At 64.7% G+C, this 18,305-nt stretch overlaps 3 protein-coding genes across 5 annotated transcripts; 2 read left to right on the top strand and 1 right to left on the bottom strand.

The window, feature by feature from the left end:
• Positions 1-248: 248 nt before the first annotated feature.
• On the top strand, positions 249-1,650 carry EIF1 (eukaryotic translation initiation factor 1). The gene is made up of 4 exons (XM_051794698.1): positions 249-414; positions 760-923; positions 1,011-1,112; positions 1,430-1,650. Exons 1-4 carry the CDS (start codon positions 384-386, stop codon positions 1,472-1,474), a joined length of 342 nt encoding a protein of 113 aa, XP_051650658.1. The 5' UTR covers positions 249-383; the 3' UTR covers positions 1,475-1,650.
• A 2,613-nt stretch (positions 1,651-4,263) lies between these two features.
• Positions 4,264-5,272, top strand: LOC127474212 (gastrin/cholecystokinin-like peptide). Its single transcript, XM_051794730.1, has 2 exons — positions 4,264-5,061; positions 5,148-5,272. Exons 1-2 carry the CDS (start codon positions 4,701-4,703, stop codon positions 5,270-5,272), a joined length of 486 nt encoding a protein of 161 aa, XP_051650690.1. The 5' UTR covers positions 4,264-4,700.
• A 211-nt stretch (positions 5,273-5,483) lies between these two features.
• Positions 5,484-14,906, bottom strand: HAP1 (huntingtin associated protein 1). Of its 3 annotated transcripts, none has more exons than XM_051794607.1 (15): positions 12,647-14,906; positions 10,659-10,735; positions 10,422-10,538; positions 10,219-10,319; positions 9,903-10,011; positions 9,690-9,768; positions 9,457-9,587; positions 9,305-9,379; positions 9,082-9,219; positions 8,926-8,993; positions 8,672-8,839; positions 8,165-8,481; positions 7,859-8,077; positions 7,301-7,403; positions 5,484-6,489 (listed from the first exon to the last, which is right to left on the bottom strand). In XM_051794607.1, exons 1-15 carry the CDS (start codon positions 12,741-12,743, stop codon positions 6,093-6,095), a joined length of 2,196 nt encoding a protein of 731 aa, XP_051650567.1. In that variant the 5' UTR covers positions 12,744-14,906; the 3' UTR covers positions 5,484-6,092. The 3 variants fall into 3 exon arrangements, with proteins under 3 accessions (XP_051650567.1, XP_051650568.1, XP_051650569.1); XM_051794608.1 differs by having other exon boundaries at positions 8,165-8,478; XM_051794609.1 differs by lacking the exon at positions 7,301-7,403 and having other exon boundaries at positions 6,298-6,489.
• Positions 14,907-18,305: the final 3,399 nt, after the last annotated feature.

Here is an 18,305-nt window from a genome sequence, read left to right as displayed (position 1 = left end):
GGGGTTGGTCCAGGGGGTTGGGGGGGTCCCGAGGGGCCTGGTCGGGGCCTGGTCCTCGCACTGCGCACGCGCCGCTCCGCGCGCCGCCGGCCCCCCTCCCGCGCATGCGCCTGGCCCTCCCTGCGCCGGCCGGGGCGCGGCGTCGTGCGCCCCGTGCGTGCTGACGCCCCCGAGCGCCGGCCAATCACCGCCCTCGCCCGCCGTGCGCGCTGACGTCACGCAGCGGCCGTATATAAGCGGGAGACGGCGGTCCCGCCCCCCTGACAGCGCCTCGAGCCGCCGCCGCGAGAGCATCCTCCGCCCAGAGCCGCTCCCGCCGCCACAGCCGCCCCCCAGCCGCCGCCGCCGCCGCCGCCTCCGCCGAGGGAAGGGAAGCGTATCGTATGTCCGCTATCCAGAACCTCCAGCCCTTCGGTGAGGCCCCTTTGTGCGGCGGGGCCGGGGGAGCGCGCGGGCCCCGCCCCGGCCCCGCCCCGTGGCGCAGTTGCTATTCCGGGCCCGGTTGCGTCAGCCGCGGGGGAAGGAGGGAGGGGGCGGGGCTCCAGCCTGACGGGCAGGTGCGGCGGCCAATGGGGTGGCGGCAGGGGCTGGGGCCATTCGTGATTGACAGGCATTGTGGGGCGGGCAGGGGCGGCTCCAGCGCGTGATGGACGGGTGAGGCCGCCAATGGGGTGCGCTCCTTCTGTGACGGACGGGCGCGGCGGCCAATGGGGCGCGGCGGGGCGGAGCCTGACGGCGCGTTGGGATCTGGCCCCGCAGACCCCTTTGCGGATGCAAGTAAGGGTGATGACCTGCTCCCGGCCGGCACTGAGGACTACATCCATATAAGGATCCAGCAGCGCAACGGCAGGAAGACCCTCACCACAGTCCAGGGCATCGCGGATGACTACGATAAAAAGAAACTGGTGAAGGCCTTCAAGAAGGTAAGTGTGGAGGGGCTGGGGGTCGACCAGGCTTGGCGGGAGGAGGTTTATGAGGTGCTAAGGAGGTTTCTTGTCTCCTTGCTGCAGAAATTTGCCTGCAATGGAACTGTAATTGAGCACCCCGAGTATGGAGAAGTGATTCAGTTGCAGGGTGACCAGCGCAAGAACATCTGCCAGTTCCTCGTGGAGGTAGGACACCCCCGGGCTGCCGCTCGTGAAATTAAACACGAGATTAGATAATAAACACACGGCAGGGTGGGAGGGAGAACAGCTCTGTCCCTGCCCTGGGGCAGGGGGGTTGGAATCTCACAGTCTCTTTCAGCGTAGCCCTCTCTGTGATGATTCTTTCTTTTCTCCTTTAATCCTTGATCTAGGCAAATTCCCCCCTAGCAGGGTTTGCAGAGTCTCACCTTCCCTCCCTGTGAAGGGGGCAGTTCTGGGCACGGGTGGTGTGGGGGAGCACAAAAGCCTCGCTCTGGGCTGTAAATGCGTTTTCTGTCTTGCAGATTGGACTGGCTAAAGACGACCAGCTGAAAGTCCACGGGTTTTAAGTGCCCGTGGGCCTCTGGAGCTTTATGCAAGAAGATTTCCTTACCATGAAATTCCCACCTGTCCCTTGTCATAACTTTAAAAGCAGCCGGTTTGTGTAATGTAACGATCTTGGGTCCACTGTTGAGTCTGGACTGGTGTAACTGGTGATGTAATAAACTGACACGAGCCCATGCTATCCTGTCTGCCTGTCCCTCATTTCCCAGAGCTCCGACCTGGAGCCAAAGGTACCCAGCTGTTCCCAGCTCAGCCCAGGGACTCGGCCTGCCCGGATGGCTCCTCAGTCCAGCTGCGCTTCCAGCCCGGACGATGGGAATCGTGTCCTGCCCAGCCCGGGCCCCGAGCTCAGGTGGGGCACGGGGACATGGCACTGTCCCTCGGGGCAGTGCTGGCTCCCACTGGCACAGGGATCTGGGGAAGCTTGGCTTGGAACAAGAGTGGCAGAAGAGTGACGTGGAGGCCGGATGGCTGCAGCTCGGGGCCCCGCGAGCCCTGAGGTGGGTTAAACTTGTGACAAGGGATCAGTTCTGGACTAACACGAGGAGCAGCCTTGTGGCTGGAGCTGCAGAGCTTTGTGTCCATAGAGCTGCTGCCTCAGGCCCTGTGCAGTAACAACAGCTTTGGTTTAATTTCTGATGTTTTATGTAATGTATTTAAAGTCTTATTTAAATAAAAGTGGTTTTCAAAAGCCCGTGCGTGGTGGGTTCCATCGCTCCCTGGAGCCAAAGCACCTTCCCCTCTCCCAGCAGGGGCACGGGCTCAGGGGCCTGGTTGGTGTAACTGGGAGGGTCTGGGGGTGTCCCCCCACTCTGACTCACTGCAGGAAGGGGAACCTGAGCTCCACTGGTGCTGCTCCTGCTTGAGCAGGGGGAAAAGCCCAGGAGTGGTGGGTGCTGAGTCATTCCCTGCCTGGGCACAGCAACCCTCGAACCAGCTCTTGGGCTGTTTCTGTTCCCGTAAGTCCTGTGGGCAGGACCAGCACTTGTGCTTCCCAAAAACTGCTGTGGGGAGGAGGGGGAGGCTCTACCACCCTGGGCACCTGCTGCTGGCACTCCCACAGCAGGTCACGGCTGTTCACCCACTGCCACAATGACCCCCATCTCCCACGGGAGCACTGGGTTCGTTCACTGGGTTCGTTCACTGCTGCTTCCGCGGGAGACTTTGCTCTTGGAAACCAAATTGCTGCAACTGTGCAACACACTGAGTGCACCGAGGAGGGAGGTGACCTCGAGGCCTGCCTGTACCTCAGGGTGACCTTGAGCCCTGCCTGTACCTCAGGGTGACCTCCTGCCCTGCCTGTACCTCAGGGTGACCTCCAGCCCTGCCTGTACCTCGGGGTGACCTCAAGCCCTGCACATCAAGAGCAGGTGCTGGCAGTTCCAAGGCTGGTGCTCACACTGGGGGTCTGTTCCTGCTCACAGCCTGACACAGCCCAATCTACACTCTGATGCTGCTCCAAAAATTCCTGAGCCCCTGCCTGAGCAGGGGCTGTTGGAGTATATCCAGCCTGGATTCTTCCTTGCTGGCTCTGCCCTTGAACACAGGAGGGAGGCACCACCTCATCCGCTGCCAGGACAGGCAGACCCAGCTGGGCAGGGGCGAGGGGGGCTGGGACCACCCCCAGCCCGGCCTTTGTCCGCCTGGAGAAGGGCCCAGCCGAGTGCCCGCAGGTCTGGCCACAAACCTGCGTCAAGGTGCTGCCAAGCCCGTGACCCCCAAAGGGAGCGGCCGCCATTCCCGTCACCCTGACGGCTCATTTGGTCCAGATTGAGCCATTAAAAGCCACAAATTGGAAAACAATTTGTATGTTCCTTGTGAGAGGCGCTCGGTGGAGCGAGTGATCGATGGCGGGCGCCGCTGCCTCCCTGCCATCCAAAGGCCATTTGTTTTGGGGTGTTTGAGGAGCTCCGACACGGATCGTTGGGAACACGGTGAGCAGGGGGACACAGGACAGGGACACGGCCCAGCCCAGGATGTCACTCAGGGGTTTATTGAAGGAGGGAGACAAATGGTCTCTAAAATACACCGGGAGGAGGGTTAATACGGGCAGGAGGGAACGTCGATATCGAACGAGGAGCAGACAGGGAATTTTGGGGGACTTTGGCAGCGAGGGGTTCCCACCCCTCCTGTGACACCCCAGAGCTTTTTGGGGTACAGGGAGAGAGCCAGGGCTGCAGAATGGGGCCTGTGTGAAGAGCCTCACACACACACACACACACACACACACACACACACACACACACACACACACACATACACCCCTGCACCCCCCTGCTGTGTGCAGCCCCAGCTGGGACCCCAGACATGCCACACGCGTGTATAAACATGTACACAGACAGAGGTATGGAGGTACATATGTGTGTGTGTGTGTGAACAGACACAGCTGTATGTGGACATGTAAGTATATATGTTTGTATACACACATATACATGTATGTATATATACATATATGTGTATATGTACCTTTGTGTATACATAATATACATATATACATACATGTATGTACATATATATATGCACACACATATGTGTATATATATATATATATATTTACATATGTATAAAATCCCAGAATCATTTAGGTTGGAAAAGACCATCAAAATCATTGAGTCCCATATATATATGTGTGTGTATATATATGTATATATATATGCACACACACACACACACATATATGTATATACATATATCTGTTTACGTATGAATGTCTCTTTTTTTATATATGTATAAATATGTATGTATATATATGTGTGTGTGTCTGTGAGCTCTCAGTGTGTGTCTGTCTGTCTGTCTGTGTGTCTGTGTGTGTGAGCACTCTGTCTGTGTGTGTTTGTGTGTCGGTGTGTCTGTGTCTGTGTGTGTCTGTATGTGTGAGTGCTCAGTGTGTGTCTGTGTGTGAGCACTCTGTGTGTGTGTCTGTGTGTCTGTGAGCACACACAGGAGCCTGTGGGCCCCCCCATAGGGGAGGTGGGTGGGTGTGGAGCCGCCTCGGGGTGGGGCAGCTGCAGCAGTGCCTTTAAAAGCAGGACTGAGCCACAGAGACCCTGGAGAGAGGCACCCACTGAGACACTCACCCAGACACCCTGCCAGGACACCCCACCAGGACACCCCGCCAGGACATCCACCGAGCCCCAGAGCCTGCAGGTGAGTCCCACAGGGCTCTGCCGCTGTCCGGAGTCATCTTGGGGACCAGCTGGGAGTCAGGGATGGAGAAGACTTGAGGAGCAGATGGGAGGGATGGAGGGGGCTGGGAACCCACAGGGAGGGACAGAGGGGACTGTGAACTGGCCAGACCCCAGGAGGAGCACCCAGGTCACCCCTCCCTGCAGGCTGAGCACGCCTGGTTGGGGGGATGCAGCCCCTCCGCTCCCCTCCCCTCTCAGTCTCTCCACAGCCATGAAGGTGACCCTGTGCTTCGGCCTCATCCTCACCATCACTGTGACCTCCTGCCTGTGCTGGCCCGTGGCACCGGGCGCTGGGGGGGACCCCCACCAGCCCCCCCCCAGCCTGGTGCGGCGCGACTGGCCCGAGTACCTGTCCCAGGAGCAGCAGCACCTCCTGTCCCGGTTCCTGCCCCACGCCCTCACAGGTACCAGGAGCTCGGGGTGGGCAGCCCTCGGGGGGGCACAGCCCGGCCCCCTGTGCCAGCTCTAACTGCCACCCTTGCCCTGGCAGAGCTGAACAACCACAAGGGCTTCGTGCACGAGGACGAGGGGATGGAGGCCCTGCACGAGCACTACTACCCCGACTGGATGGACTTCGGCCGCCGCAGTGCCGAGGACGGGGCCGATGCCGTGTAGCCACGGGGCTGGGCTGACCATGCACGGCCCCCATGCCCTTGGTGTGTGTCCTTTCCTGCAATAAAACTCTGGCACTACGGCTGCTGCACCCAGGGCTGTGCTGGGGAGAGCTTGGGAAGGGTGGGCAGGGGGAATTTGCCCCCAGCCCCACAGGGAAGCACAGGGCAGAGACCCAACTGCCCACGGCAGCGGACACAGCACACACAAACTGCTCTGTGACTTCACATTTATTTGCCAGGGGACAGGGCACAGCCCGGGGTGAGGGATGTGGCCGGTGGGAGCAACAGCAGCACCCCAAGAAACACCCCGAGCTGCAGGTGCTGCTACTATTGCTACTCAGTGAGTGGGAAAGAGTTTAAACCACCATTCCTTCTAAAAGCCAGTCCAGGTGCTGGCCAGGGGCCCAGCCTGGGCTGGGGGAATCTCCCCCGGCACACGCAGGTTCCCCCAGGACCCACCTGAGCATCGCCCTTTGCTGCAGCTCTGGAGAGCCCCGAAGGGCCAAGCTGCCCCTCGCTCCTTGAACAGGCTCAGCAGAAGCAGGAACAGTTCTTATTGCCAGAAACTGGCTCCTGTGAAGGGTCCATTACCCCCAGCAGGGACAGGGTCAGTCGGCACCCCCTGCACCCCCCCACACATGGGGAGCAGTGCTGGGTTCTGTCCTTGCAGCCAGGGCAAAGCCCTCCTCAAGTGCTGGGAGTGCTGCCGGTCCTGGGCAGCACCTGGAGAGGAGGGTGAAGCTTGTCCTGTCTCCATTTCCCCGTGGATGGGCAAGGAAGAGGATGTGTCTCACCGTGAGCCTGGGGGCTCTGCAGCAGTGTCACGTCAGGGTGCCCCGGGCCCCCCTGTGCCCTCCCTGGGCATGGTACACCTCCCCTCTGGCCACCACCTTGTCCAGCCCCAGGCGCCGCAGCTTCTCCACCAGGTTCCAGCTGAAGATGCTGCTCCTGGGTGGGGATCCATCCTGCCCCCGGGGCACAGGGGAGGGCTGGGGCTCAGCGTGCTGGGAGTCCTGGGAGCAGAGTGAGGGGGCCCGCCACAATCCAGTCCCTGGTGCCGAGTGGGAATCTCGCCCCAGCAAGAGCCTGAAGAGTCCTACGGGGGTGCTTGGGGGTCCAGGGCCAAGCACCAGCGTGGGGGGAGACTGTTCTGGCGAGGGGCTGCTGAGGCTCAGCCCCTCAAAGGGCCCACAAGAAGGCACGACGGCATGATACAGACTGGAGGGGAAGAGAGAGCAGAAGGGAGGGGTCAGTGGGGGACCCTGGCCCAGGGGATGCTGCTGCAGGGGTCAGGAGGGGCCTCGGGCAGAGCAGGACCCCCTTTCCTCCTTCACCTGATGAGCCTTGGGCTATGGGACACCCCCGTGCTGCAAACTGCCCAGTACCTCAAAGCTGAGGGCCAGGGGCTGGGGGGCTGTGGCCATGCCCCTCCAGCTCAGCAGCCAGGAAGGATTGGAACACAGTCCCTGCTCCACAAGCAATTTCCAGACATGCAGGGTTGTGTCTAACAGTGAACTCCAACTCACATCGAACCCCAAGGAGCCTGGAGGGGCTCATTAGGGCTAATCACCGGTGCTCATTAATGAAGGGTCAGCCCAGAACCCAGCTGGGGAAATGTCCTGGCTGCTGCCCAGCCATGTCCTTGCCCCGGAGTGCCGGGAGCACACACTGCTCTGTGCCCGGGGTGCTGCTCCCCAGGGTGAGCCCCCCAGGAAGGCTCTCCATCCCCTCAGGGTGCTACAGTGCAGGAGGGGGCGGGGGGGGAGAAAAGGTGGTCTCAGCTCCCCACGGGCACGCAGACAGCCCAGCAGCCAGATTTGGGGATACTTCAAGTGCTGGCATCTCTCAGAGCATCAGGGGCCGCAAGTGGCCCCCGGCTGCGGCTTCCTCGAGCTGCAGGGAGCCAGGCAGGGGCTGAGGCGGCGAGAGCCGGGGGGCACAGCGAGAGCCGGGGGGCACAGCGAGAGCCGGGGGGCACAGCGGGGCGGGTGCAGGCAGCGCAGGCGGTGGGAGGGGCCACGCGCCTTACCTGGGTGTCACCGTGGTGATCGCAGTGGTGGGGTGGAGGATGTGGCAGGTGGTGATGGTGAAGGTAGACGGGGTCTGGGGGAGGTTGTTAACAGAGAGGAACACTGGAAGGGACAGGAGACAAGGGGTCAACGGGGAGAGGGGGGCAGGACACAGGCAGAGAGCGGGGCTGGGGGCAGGCGGGAGAGCCGAAGCCGGGCCAGGAGCTCCGTGCGTGGGGCAGAGCTCCAGCAGAGCTGGGGCCCGGTGCCTGCTCAGAGGGGGCTGTGAGCACAGGTGGCACCGGGAGATGCCGTCTGTCCCAGAGCTGCCCCCTCCACACGGCCGGGGGCCAGCAGGGGCACCCCGGGGTGACGGAGAGGGCTCACCCCGCCGGGGCGGCTGCCGGAGAAGGGCCCTCGAGCAGCTGCAGACGGAGAGTCCCCGCGGGGACAGGGGGGTGGCAGGGACAGGCTGCTGCAAGAGGGGAGAGTGCAGGGGGGAGCGACAGGAAGCCTGGGCAGGAGGACAGGGGCGTGCTGGGGGCCACGTCCCCTCCGTCCCCTCGCCCCGCGCTCACCCCTGGGGCGCTCCTTGGCTTTGGCGGGTGTTGAGGTAGGGAGCAGCTGGAAGGAGCCAGTGTCCACATCATCCTCCTCCAGGTCATTGAGGCTGTACACCTCCTCCAGGTCGATGTCCAGCTGCTTGAAGTCTTTGGTGAGCACCCCGGGACGGGGCACCAGGATCCCGCCCAGGTTGGGTTGTGCCAGCTGCTGCCAGTGGTGGAGTGTCACAGAGCCTGGGGACAGAACACAGCCGGGGGGGCTCAGCTGGTGTCGTTGGACCCTCCTGGCAGCTCCAGCTCTGCACCCCCTCTGCCCCTCACCTTCCAGTGGCTTCACGATCTGCAGCTTGTCGGGCAGGTATGTGAGGGAGCCGAGGGAAAAGGTGGAGCCGGCGGTGAGCTCCGAGCCCCCCGAGTAGCTGGTCCCCGTGGAGACGATGCTCTCGTTGGGGGTGAGGAAGCCGCTGGAGTTCGCCCCGTCCCTCAGGCGCCAGAGCTTGCGCTCCCGCTCGGCCTCGAAGAAGGAGCGCTCCTCGGAGGAGTGGCTCTGCTGCCGCGCCGACAGCCGCTGCACCGCCGCCTCCAGGTCCTGCCGGCCCGGGGCTGCCCAGCGGGCCCCGCCGGACCCCCCGGCCCTGCTGGCAGGTACAGGGTTAGGGTGCCCGGGGCAGTGGTCCCGCACCGCACCCCGGGCTGTGCTGGATCCTGCCCTCCCTGCCCCAGGCTGATTCCTGCTCCCGTGTGACCAGCAGGTCACCAGCACCTCGTCTCCAGTGCAGGGGCAGCCGCTGTCCCACCTGGCCCCAGTTAACCCCCCCCAGCACTCACCGGGCACCCTCCGAGCCGGAGCAGCTGATGTGGGGGGTGCTGGCCCCCCCAGAGTGGGCGGCTGACAACTGCTTGGAGCCTGGCATGTGGTGGGGAGACTCGGAGCAAGATTTGGCTTTGGCTGCCTGGTTCACTGCCTTCACCGTCTCGAAGACGCGCAGGTAACCCCTGCAGGAAGCGGGTGGGAGTGAGCCAGGCACCCTCCGAGCCTCCCATCCCATGGTACAGCACTAGCCACCGGTGCCAGCGCTCACTTGTAGTCCGAGGAGGAGCTGTCAGTCCTCTTCCTCATCATGCCCTTGATCTCAGCGGCCAGTGAGTCCTGGAGACAGGGGGGACACAGTGTCAGTAGAGGGGAGAGCAGCAACACCCACCCCCACCGTGCCCACCCCGCGCCCCCGGGCGCTCACCACGGGCAGCAGACTGGGCGCGCTGTAGCGGCTCACGGTGCTGTTGGGCAGGCTGCGGCTCCGCAGGCTCTTCACCTCCTCCTGCGCTTCCTGCAGCATCCCGCCGCACTCCGCGTACTTCTCCTGCAGGTCCCGCAGCTGCGGGGACACGGGCACAGCTCGGGCACGGCCCCGGGGGCACCTGGCAGGACCCCCCACCGGCCGGGACACCCACGGCCCTCACCTCCATCCGGAGCTGCTGCTGCACCTCCTTCGCCGCAGTCAGGTGCTGCTGGAGCTCCTCCACCTCGGAGCCGTACTGCGGGCGGGAGCGGGCACGTCAGGGCGCTGTGCCCGCGCCACCCCCCCACCCCCGGCACGGGCAGGGACCCTCACCGTGCGGCACTTCTGCTGCAGGTCCGCGACCTGCGCCAGGAGCTGCGTGATCTCCTCCTGCTGCCGCGCCGCGTCCTCCGCCCGGTGCGCCAGCTCCTCCGACAGGTGAACGACCTGCTGGCTTGCTTCGGCTGCGGGAGGGCCGGGGTTCGTCACCGCCGGGGCACGGCCCCCCAGCCCCAGCCCACGCAGCGATGCTGGGCACTGCCTGCAGACCCCCCAGCCCCACATACAGAACTGCTCCACGCAGTCGATCATCAGCTGCTGCTCCTGGTCCTCATACTGACAGGTCTCTGTGGCAATGCTGGTGGCCTGGAGGAGACGGTTGGAGGGGCTGAGTGTGATGGGCAGGACCTCCCACCTCCCTGGCAGGCTGCTCGGGCCCCCCTGCAGTGAGTGGGGCAGAGGTGGGCACCGCAGGGCATCCACCAGCTGGCTCTGCTCACCTCCATGCGAAGCTTCTGGTTCTCCTCCTCCAGGCATTTCAGCTTCTGCTGCAAGGTGTCGTACTGGAAGTACTGCTGCAGGGACAGCGAGGACTCGTGCCGGCGCAGCCTGAGGACAGCAGGGATGGCACTGAGCACCTGCAGTGCGGGCAGGATGGGGCTGCCCACCCAGGCAGGAAACTGCAACAACTCAGCTCTGTGCTGCTGGAGCCACAGCCGAGGGAGGGGAGGGAAGGGAGCACGTCCAGGGCTACCCTGGTGGTGGTGACAGTTCCTGCCCAACCCACAGGAGCAGCAGTGAGGGACTCTCACTCACGGTGTGGAGGTGGTGGTGGTGGGCTCGCTCTCCTCTGTCGTGGTGGTGTAAAAGTGGAGAAGGTCATCCCGCATGGAGACCTCATGGCGCAGCTGCGCAATCTGGAGAGACAAAGGGCTTCAGGACACGGCCAAGGGGACCACAGCCACCCCAGGGGGGCACACAGGAGGCCAAGGCCTGGACCTGTGCCTAGGAGCTGTTACCTCCTCCTTGGCCAACTCCAGCTGCTCCTCCAGCAGCTCATTGCGCTCGGTCAGGCTCCGGTTCTGCTTCAGCAGGGACTGCCCGATGCGCGCCGCCAGCTCCAGGTCCCGCTCCTTCTGCAAGGAGCAGGTCTGCCTCAGCCAGGACTCATCCCTTCCCCAGTCCTCACCCATCCCTGTGTCCCCAGGATCCCAACAGCCCCCCAGCCCTCACACAGGTGGGGGTGTCCAACATACCTCATCCAGCAGGTTGGTGACGGCGTCAATGTCGTGGTAGGTCTTGGTGATCCTGACCACCCGCTCAGCACACAGGACTGGGGGAGAGGTCGAAAGATGAACCCCCACACTGAGGAAGCACTGGCCCAGGGGCTCAGCACTGTCACCCCACTGCCCCCCAGTCCATGTCACTGCTCTCTCTGGAGCTGCACAAGGACGGGAATGGGAGGGAGGCAGCACAAGGCTGCTCCAGGTTGGTCACCAAAAAGGACCTTTTATCTGCTGGGCAGCACCTGGCGTGGTGCCAGGCAGAGGTGGGTGGGGATGCCCACAGCCATGCCACCATCATGGGAAACGGGGGGCTCACACCTCACCCCCAACCCTGCCTGCACCTCGGGGTGGCAAGGAAAGCGCCAAGCCCCCAGCACGGGCACAGTGCCAGCCCCACCGCTGGACACACGGATGGGAAGGAAGGACGGGGAAAGGCCAGCAGTGGAGATGGGATTGGAGGTGACATTTCCAGCAGAAAACAGGCTGGAGCTCCAGAGTAAATAGCTGTGGGTGGCACCACGCCGAGCCGGGCTCACAGGCAGCGTCCCCTCCAATCTGTCCCCAGCCCCCTCTCCCAGTCCCCCCCCGAGAAGCCAGCCCTGCCCTAGTTTCTCTCTGGGGGAGGGGATGCTGCACCCCGCACCCACCCAGTGCCCCTCCAGCTGCACAACACAACGATCCACTCAGCAACAGGGGCAGAGGCAGCTGTGGGCAGCACACTGTGGGAACAGGCAGCTGCCCCCAACGCCAACACCACCACAATGGAACGGGCCCCAACTACGGCCCTGCCTCCCCTGGCCACTGTCTGGCTCTCTGGATGGGAGAGGAGGCACAAGGATGGAGATGTCTGTCTCCCCAGTACCAATCTTGCCAACTGTGCCCGCAGGCGCTGCCAGACAGTGCTGGGCACGCACCCAGATGGCAGCACTGGAGCTGTGTGGTGAGAGGGAACTGGGAGCCTGTGCCCCAGACCCTGCTTACACCCCGAGACCTGCCTGTACCCCGCACCCTGCCCACACCACACAGCACTCCCCATGTTCTTGCTGATGCTCTGCTGCCCCAAGGGGCCGTGCCTCAGTTTCCCCTGGCCGAGCAGCGCTGGCTGCACTCAGGGCCTCCACCCAAGTCCCCAGTCACAGCCACTCCCCAGTCCTGCAGACGAAGTGGGTTAACAGGGGAGGCTCAGCCACACAAATCCCATTAGGCCGCCCCAGCTGGGGTTGTGTAATGGTGAGTGTGTTGTCATGGCAATGCCCCCACTCGCCACCCCGGTCCCGTCCAGTCCTCACTGCCCTGGGTGCTGCCCCACGCCCCAGTGGGCAGGTACCCCAAACACATGCATGGGAAGAGGAGCCAACTCCAGCTCCAGCCTCAACCCCCTCTACACACCCCAACAGTGCCCGCTCCCCGCGGGGGTCCCCAACTGCACCTCGTCAGGCCCCTGAGCCATTAATTGGAAATAATTAGAGCATGAGCATCGTTACGGTTGGAGCGAGCGGCTGGCCCTGGGAGACGGGGGCTGCAGCGCTGGCAAACATGTAAACACCCATCTGCAGGCCCGATCCGGCGGGATGCGGGAGGGGGAGGGAGGAGGGACCCCCATCCCCACGGGCACACGCAGACCTGGCGGGGGCTCTCACCCTGTCCCTCCACCCGCTCCCCGCCTCCCTCGGCGAGGGGACAGGTCTCCTTAGGATCGGGGCGAGCCTGGAGGTCCCCAAGGGACTGGGTGGCGGCTGCCCCGGAACGCAGCGAGCTGCGGGAACACACGGTCGGGGAGGGGACGGCACCGCCGGGGGGAGACCCCAGCCGAGATCACCGCTCCGGACCTGCCCCGGTCCCGGGAGAGACCCCGGCCCCGCCGCTCCGGACCAGCTCCAGGGGAACCCGGCCCCGCTGCAGCCACATCCCCATCCCCATCCCCATCGCCGGGGCGGGACCGCCCGGGCCGCCCTCACCTTCCTCCAGCTCCCGGGCGATGGGGTCGGCGCCGCCGCCGCGCTCCGCGTTCCCGTTTAACTCGTCGTAGGCGGCGGGGCTGCTCCAGATCTCCATCGTGCCGAGCCCACCCAGCCGTGCCCAGCCGCGCCGAGCGGAGCCGCTGCAGTCTCTCCCTCCCCTATTTATAGGGTCGCTCCGTCCGCTCGCACCTGCCCGGCGCGTCCCCCGGCGGCGGGGCCGGGTTGGGGCTGGGGCCGGGACCGGGCGGGGGCGGGGCCGGCGGGAGCGGGGCGGGGGCGACGGGGGGTGTCAGAGGCTGCTGGGGAGTGCCCACTCCCCCCACACCCACGAGCCACCTCGGGCACACGGTCTCTCTCGGACATCCCAGGACCGGGCTCCCCGTTGGGGGCACTCCCCGCGACAACCCTGCTCAGCCCCGGGGGGCTGGTGCAGTTGGGCTCTGTGTCCCACCTCTGGTCCCAGCTCATGGACATGGGGGGTCTGGACACATGGGTCCCCAAGGGTGATGATGAATGTGGAGGGGACACTGGGGGTCCCCATGTAGCAGCTCCACGGGGCTGACCCCAAGGGTTATGCACAGACAGCGGCTTCTGCCCCTTGGGAGGGACAGGGAATGGTTTTGGGCCCTGTGAGAATCAGGGTCTGCTTTTTCCAGCCAGCCCTGCTCTGCCACCCCAGGCCTGGTCCCCCCATCATCACCCACACAGCCATCACACACTCTGCACATGCAGGGCCCAGTGCAGTGCTGGGACCCACCCGGTCCATGAGCTGGGAAAGGGCTTTTCCATCCCACTCAGCACCCCTTGGCTCTGAGCATGGGCTGGCACAAGCCTGGCCCCCTCCATGCCCCATCGAGGCTCCCTGTGCTCCCTGGCTGGCACCCTCAGCTCCCCACAACCACCCCGCTGCAGAGGCAGCACGGAAGCAGGAAAGCTGAATAAATCATGGTGTGCTGAATTATGGAGGAGCTGGCTGGCACGTAGCACAAGCCGCGTGGGTGTGACGCTGGTAATGCCAACGCATGCTCTGCCCGTCCCCACCACCTGCCCCAACGCCCTTCCTCGTTAGCACCCAAATAATGGATGAATGGACGCGGCTGGAGTTGCCCCTCACGGATGCCTTCCTTCTCCTGCTGGACTCCCACCCACTGGAATCCTGACACCTGCCTAACCACTGGACCCCTCCCAGAGGAGGGGCTGGAGCAGGTGCCCTCAGTCCCAGCCTCTCCCTCCTCCTGGCACTGGTGTTTCCCTCGGTGAGGTGAGGGACACAGCCAGCACTGGGCGCCCACCCCCCAGGGACCCCAAGGACTTGAGCACACATCTCTGCGTGGACAGGCAAGAGCTGCTTCTTCCTAATCCCCTGCCCCAGGATTTGCTCCTCTGGGCAGGTTCCCCGTGTCTGCTCAAGCAGATTAGAGGGGGCTATTTCTGACGGCAGCTTAAAGGTTTGGGTAAAGGGATGACGCCATGGGCCCCCTCCACACCCACACATGCCATCGGGGGAACTGTGACCTGCAGGGGTCTGGCACTGAGAACAGCAGGCCCCATGGATGGGGGTGCCAGGGTCCTGCAGAGCTGGGTGCTCCCTGCCCTGTGGCACAGGGACAGGGCTTGGGGCTCAATCCCTTGTACTGTCACTGCAGGGTCAGGGGTGCTGATGGCTGGGGGGCTGCACCCCACTGCCTGCTGAACAGAGAGGGGAGCAGCCAGATGGGGAAGGCTGCAAGCACCGGCAGGGCATGGAGAGGGCTTGCCCCCACCCCAGCCTGGCGTGGGCAGGGGGTTGGGAGCCTCAGCCCCATCTGTCTCCTGCTGCCCCACACCCATCTGCCCCAGCCCCTCGCTCTAATCCTGTCCCTGCCACACGCAGGCCAGAGGCAGAAACAAAGCAGAGATAATCCGTCTGTGCTGAACCCCCGCTGAACCCCAACCCCACACCAGGAACGGGCCCCATCACAGCACCGTGGGCATCGCCCCTGCCTAGCCATGGGGGCTGTGGGGTCTCCCCCCAGGCATCCACACCCCATGGCTCTGGGGACTTTGCACCAGCGCCCCCACAATGCCTGTCAGGCTGTCATGTCTGGGGGGACAGCAGCACTGGGATTCACTGGCACACTCTGCCAACCCCACCAGTGTGCCACCCCTGCAAGCCCACGGCACAGTGCAGGGGAGCAGGGACGTGCAGGGGTCCCTGGAGAAGACAGAGGCTCTCTCCCAGCATCCGGCTCGGCTCAGCAGAAGCTGCTCTCAGAATTAGCCGGGGATGTTCTGGGTGAGGAAATCCAGCCCGTCAATCCCGTTAGCAGTGATTAGCTCCGGGGCTGCCCTCGCCGTCCCGACCCCGCGCAGCTGCCGCAGCCTGTGCCCCGCTGCCCTTGCCAGCCCCGCCACCCTCACCAGCCCACGGGCACTCACGGAAATACTGCAGGGTCTCCTCGATCTGCTGGGGGGCGAGGGGGGCCGCTGGCTGTGGGGGGCCGAGGGGGGCTCTCAGCCAGTCACCGTGGTCGTAGCCAAAGACGGTGTCAGCCCGCAGCGTGTAGCGGGGCAGCTGCTCGCCCAGCAGGCTGATGATCTCCACCTCGGGGATGTCCCCACTGCACAGCTCTGGGGACAGAGGGGCACGGTGTCAGCCCAGGGTTGGGGGCACATGAGGGGAATGGGGTGCATGGGGGCCTTGGCAGGGGAGCACTTCCTACATCCCTCAGCCCCCTCTGTCCCCTCAGGGTTTGAGGTTGGTGCCACCAGACGGGTCTGCCCCCAAAGCCGCTCTTGTGGGGACTGGGGGATCCCCCGCAGCGTGGCACACAGGGACATCCCCCCCCAGCTCTGCCCTGCTCCCCCTCGCCCCCCTGCTGTCTGCAGGCAGGGCCCTACTGCCATCTCCTGGCCACGCTCTGCCCGGCCGAGTGGTGCCGGGGACAGAGCACGGTGTGGGGTGAAGGATGCCAGGACAGTGGCTCAGCCCCAGCAACAGGATGGGGGCAGGATGCAGAACCAGCCCAGAGTCGCCCCAGCTCTTCCCCCCCCTTTTCCCAGTTCCCCTGGGCCACCTACTGGCACTGCCCATCCCTACCCACCGGTGATGGTTGAGGCATCGCGGTGCGTGCCCGTGTCCGACCCACAGGATGCCGGGTCAGTGTGGGGACAGGCAGTGACAGATGAGTCTGGGCTGGGCCGGAGGTGGCAGGTGGGTGGGCTCTGGCCGGGGGGATTCTCTCGTGGGACCACGGTGTCCAGTTTGGCTGGCGTTACGTGGGGGCCCAGCCGCCATGGGGAGGGGCACCGTCCACCCTACCTCCCTGGAGCGGCGCTGCTGGGCAGCAGATTCCCTTCTCCGGGCCCTGCCTGGGGAGAAGGAGCTGTTCAGGTGACGCTCTAGGGACCACGGACATACCCTGCACCTCCATATCCCCCAGCATCCTGCCACGGGACAAACACCCTCCCAGGGGCAACACCTGCCAGGCTGGGGGCTGGTGAGGACCTGGATGGCACAGCCAGAGCTCAGGTGTCCGTCCTCCCTGCCGTTGGGACAGGGGGGCTGTGGGAACGGACCCCAGCTCAGCAGCCACCCCAAATGTGGGGCAGGTTTGGGGGTGGTGAGGGGTCAGTGTACCTGCTATGTGGCGGCTGCTGTGACGTGGGGGGCTCAGCACCAAAGCAGAGACTTGGTGATTTCTGGATCAGCGCCAGGGCCAGACAGGGCAGAGGATGCTCTGAAGGGACGGGGCAGGACCCTGCTCCCCTCGAGGTCCTGGCTGGGTCCCTGCCTATGGAGTGAGCAAGGAAGGAGCCCTCGAGCTTCCTGGCAGTGGGCAAACACAGCTGCAGTGTCAGTAAGAGCCCTTGGGAGCTCCACCTTAGAGAGCAAAGTCCGTCTGTTATCCTCTGTAGGCGCAGGGACCTACTGTGCCACCCAGGGCAGGGCTGGGCAGCGTCTGTGTCTGCCCCATCCCAACCATAAACACATCATGAGACAGGCCATAAAACCAGAATATTCTTGCTTTCCTGCTACCTCTAGTAGTCCTGATTCGGGCTGTGCTGGCACTGCTGCCCCTGAGCCCTGGGGGGCAGGAGCCCCTTGTGCAAGCCCCCTGCCCCATCTCCAGCCCTGCTCCCACTTCCACCACGGTAGGGGCTGCGGCACCAGCAGCCCCTCATCCTCATCTACACTGCCCTCCCTCCTGGCACATGCTCAGGGTTGCTGCCACATCCACAGCACCCAGCCCAGGCCACCCTGCACCCCCCTGGCACACAGGATGGGCAAGAGGCAACATGCACATTCCGAAGCACACCCACAGCCCCCACAGCCCTCTGCCCCATAGCACTGGGACCAGCAGACCTCGGGGCCCCATGTTGCATCGTGCTGCCCAGAGAACAGCTCCCAGCCCCAGCCCCCAGCCCCTCTTCTCCCCGGGGAAGGACAAGGACCCACCGTGCCGAGGTGCCGCGCTGCGCTGGCTCCGGGGAGGGAGCCCGGCCGGTGAGTCAGCTCAGCCGGGATTGCCAGAGCCCTGCGTCTGATTTTGGCCCAGCTCCTGCACGCACATTCACTCTCCCCAGGGGAACCTTGTTCAGACACGTGCGAGCAGCTCCCATCGCCCCCCGTTCCCATCGCCCCCCGGACCCCACTGTCCCCCCGCCACCAGCGTTCGGGTCCCGACGACCTGGTGACCTACCCCACGGGAGCTGGGCGACAGCAGGACGGTGGTCCCGGTGGGACACGGGCCAGGCGGAGCGAGGTCCCGGCTCAGCCCGCCCCGGGTGCCTGTGCAGACCCGCGCCCGCTGCGCCCTGCCCTGCCCTGCCGCTCCTGCCCGGGCACCTCCCGAGGGGAAGCCGAGCGCCAGGAAGGGACGAGACGAGGCAAATTCTCCAGGGCCTCAGCCTGGGGCTCGCCCACGGGGGCCAAACCCACGGTCTTGGGGTGCCCGAGGGCAGCCTGGGGGAACGTGGGACAACGGGAGAGCCGCGGGCTCGGTGCACCGGGGGATGCGGGGGATGCGGGTCTGGGTGCAGCGGTGGTGCCGGGGCGGGAGGTGCGGGTACCCCGAGGGGTCCCGGGGCTCACTCACCGCTGGGCGCTGCTCCCGGCGTGGCGGCGGCTGCGGGGCCCTCGGACATCGCTGCCGGGCCCCGCCGGTAACGAAGCCGCTCCCCGGCAGGTGTGGAGCGCGGCCGGGCATGCTGGGACCTGTAGTCCGTCCCGCTTCTCCAGGAGCCTCCCTAGGGATGCCGCTCCCTGGGAACCCCGCAAACAGCTCCGGCTGCTCTGGTCCAGCTATCCTCTGGCTTTGCTTTTCCCCAAAATCCCGGACATGCCCCCTGGCAGCTCTGCCACAGTGGGACTGAGGGTCTCAGAACGTGCAGTCCTGCCCCAGTGAGGGCACCCCAGGGTGTGCAGGGGGCATGCCCCAGCCCATGGCCCCGGGGATGGTCGCAGGACCTAGTCCCTCCTAGGGTGCAAGCTCTGGGGCATCTCCAGGCCCGCTGGCACCTGGGGGACAGCCAGATCCGACACCAGGAACATTCCTGCGACCTGCAGCGGGGCTGGCTGGGAGCCACGAGAGCAGCTCCAGGCTCAGCACAGCCAAACCCCCATCCCAGGCACACGGGGCTGGAGCCATGGCCTGTCACTGACCGTGTCCTGCTC

The sequence above is a fragment of the Manacus candei genome, unplaced genomic scaffold (genome assembly GCF_025592945.1).
Source record: "Manacus candei isolate 608988 ecotype Guabito, Panama unplaced genomic scaffold, ASM2559294v1 h1tg000040l, whole genome shotgun sequence".
Taxonomy (NCBI): Eukaryota; Metazoa; Chordata; class Aves; order Passeriformes; family Pipridae; genus Manacus; species Manacus candei.
Note: the sequence above shows the minus strand (reverse complement) of the source record. Positions and strands in the feature narration are given on the sequence as shown.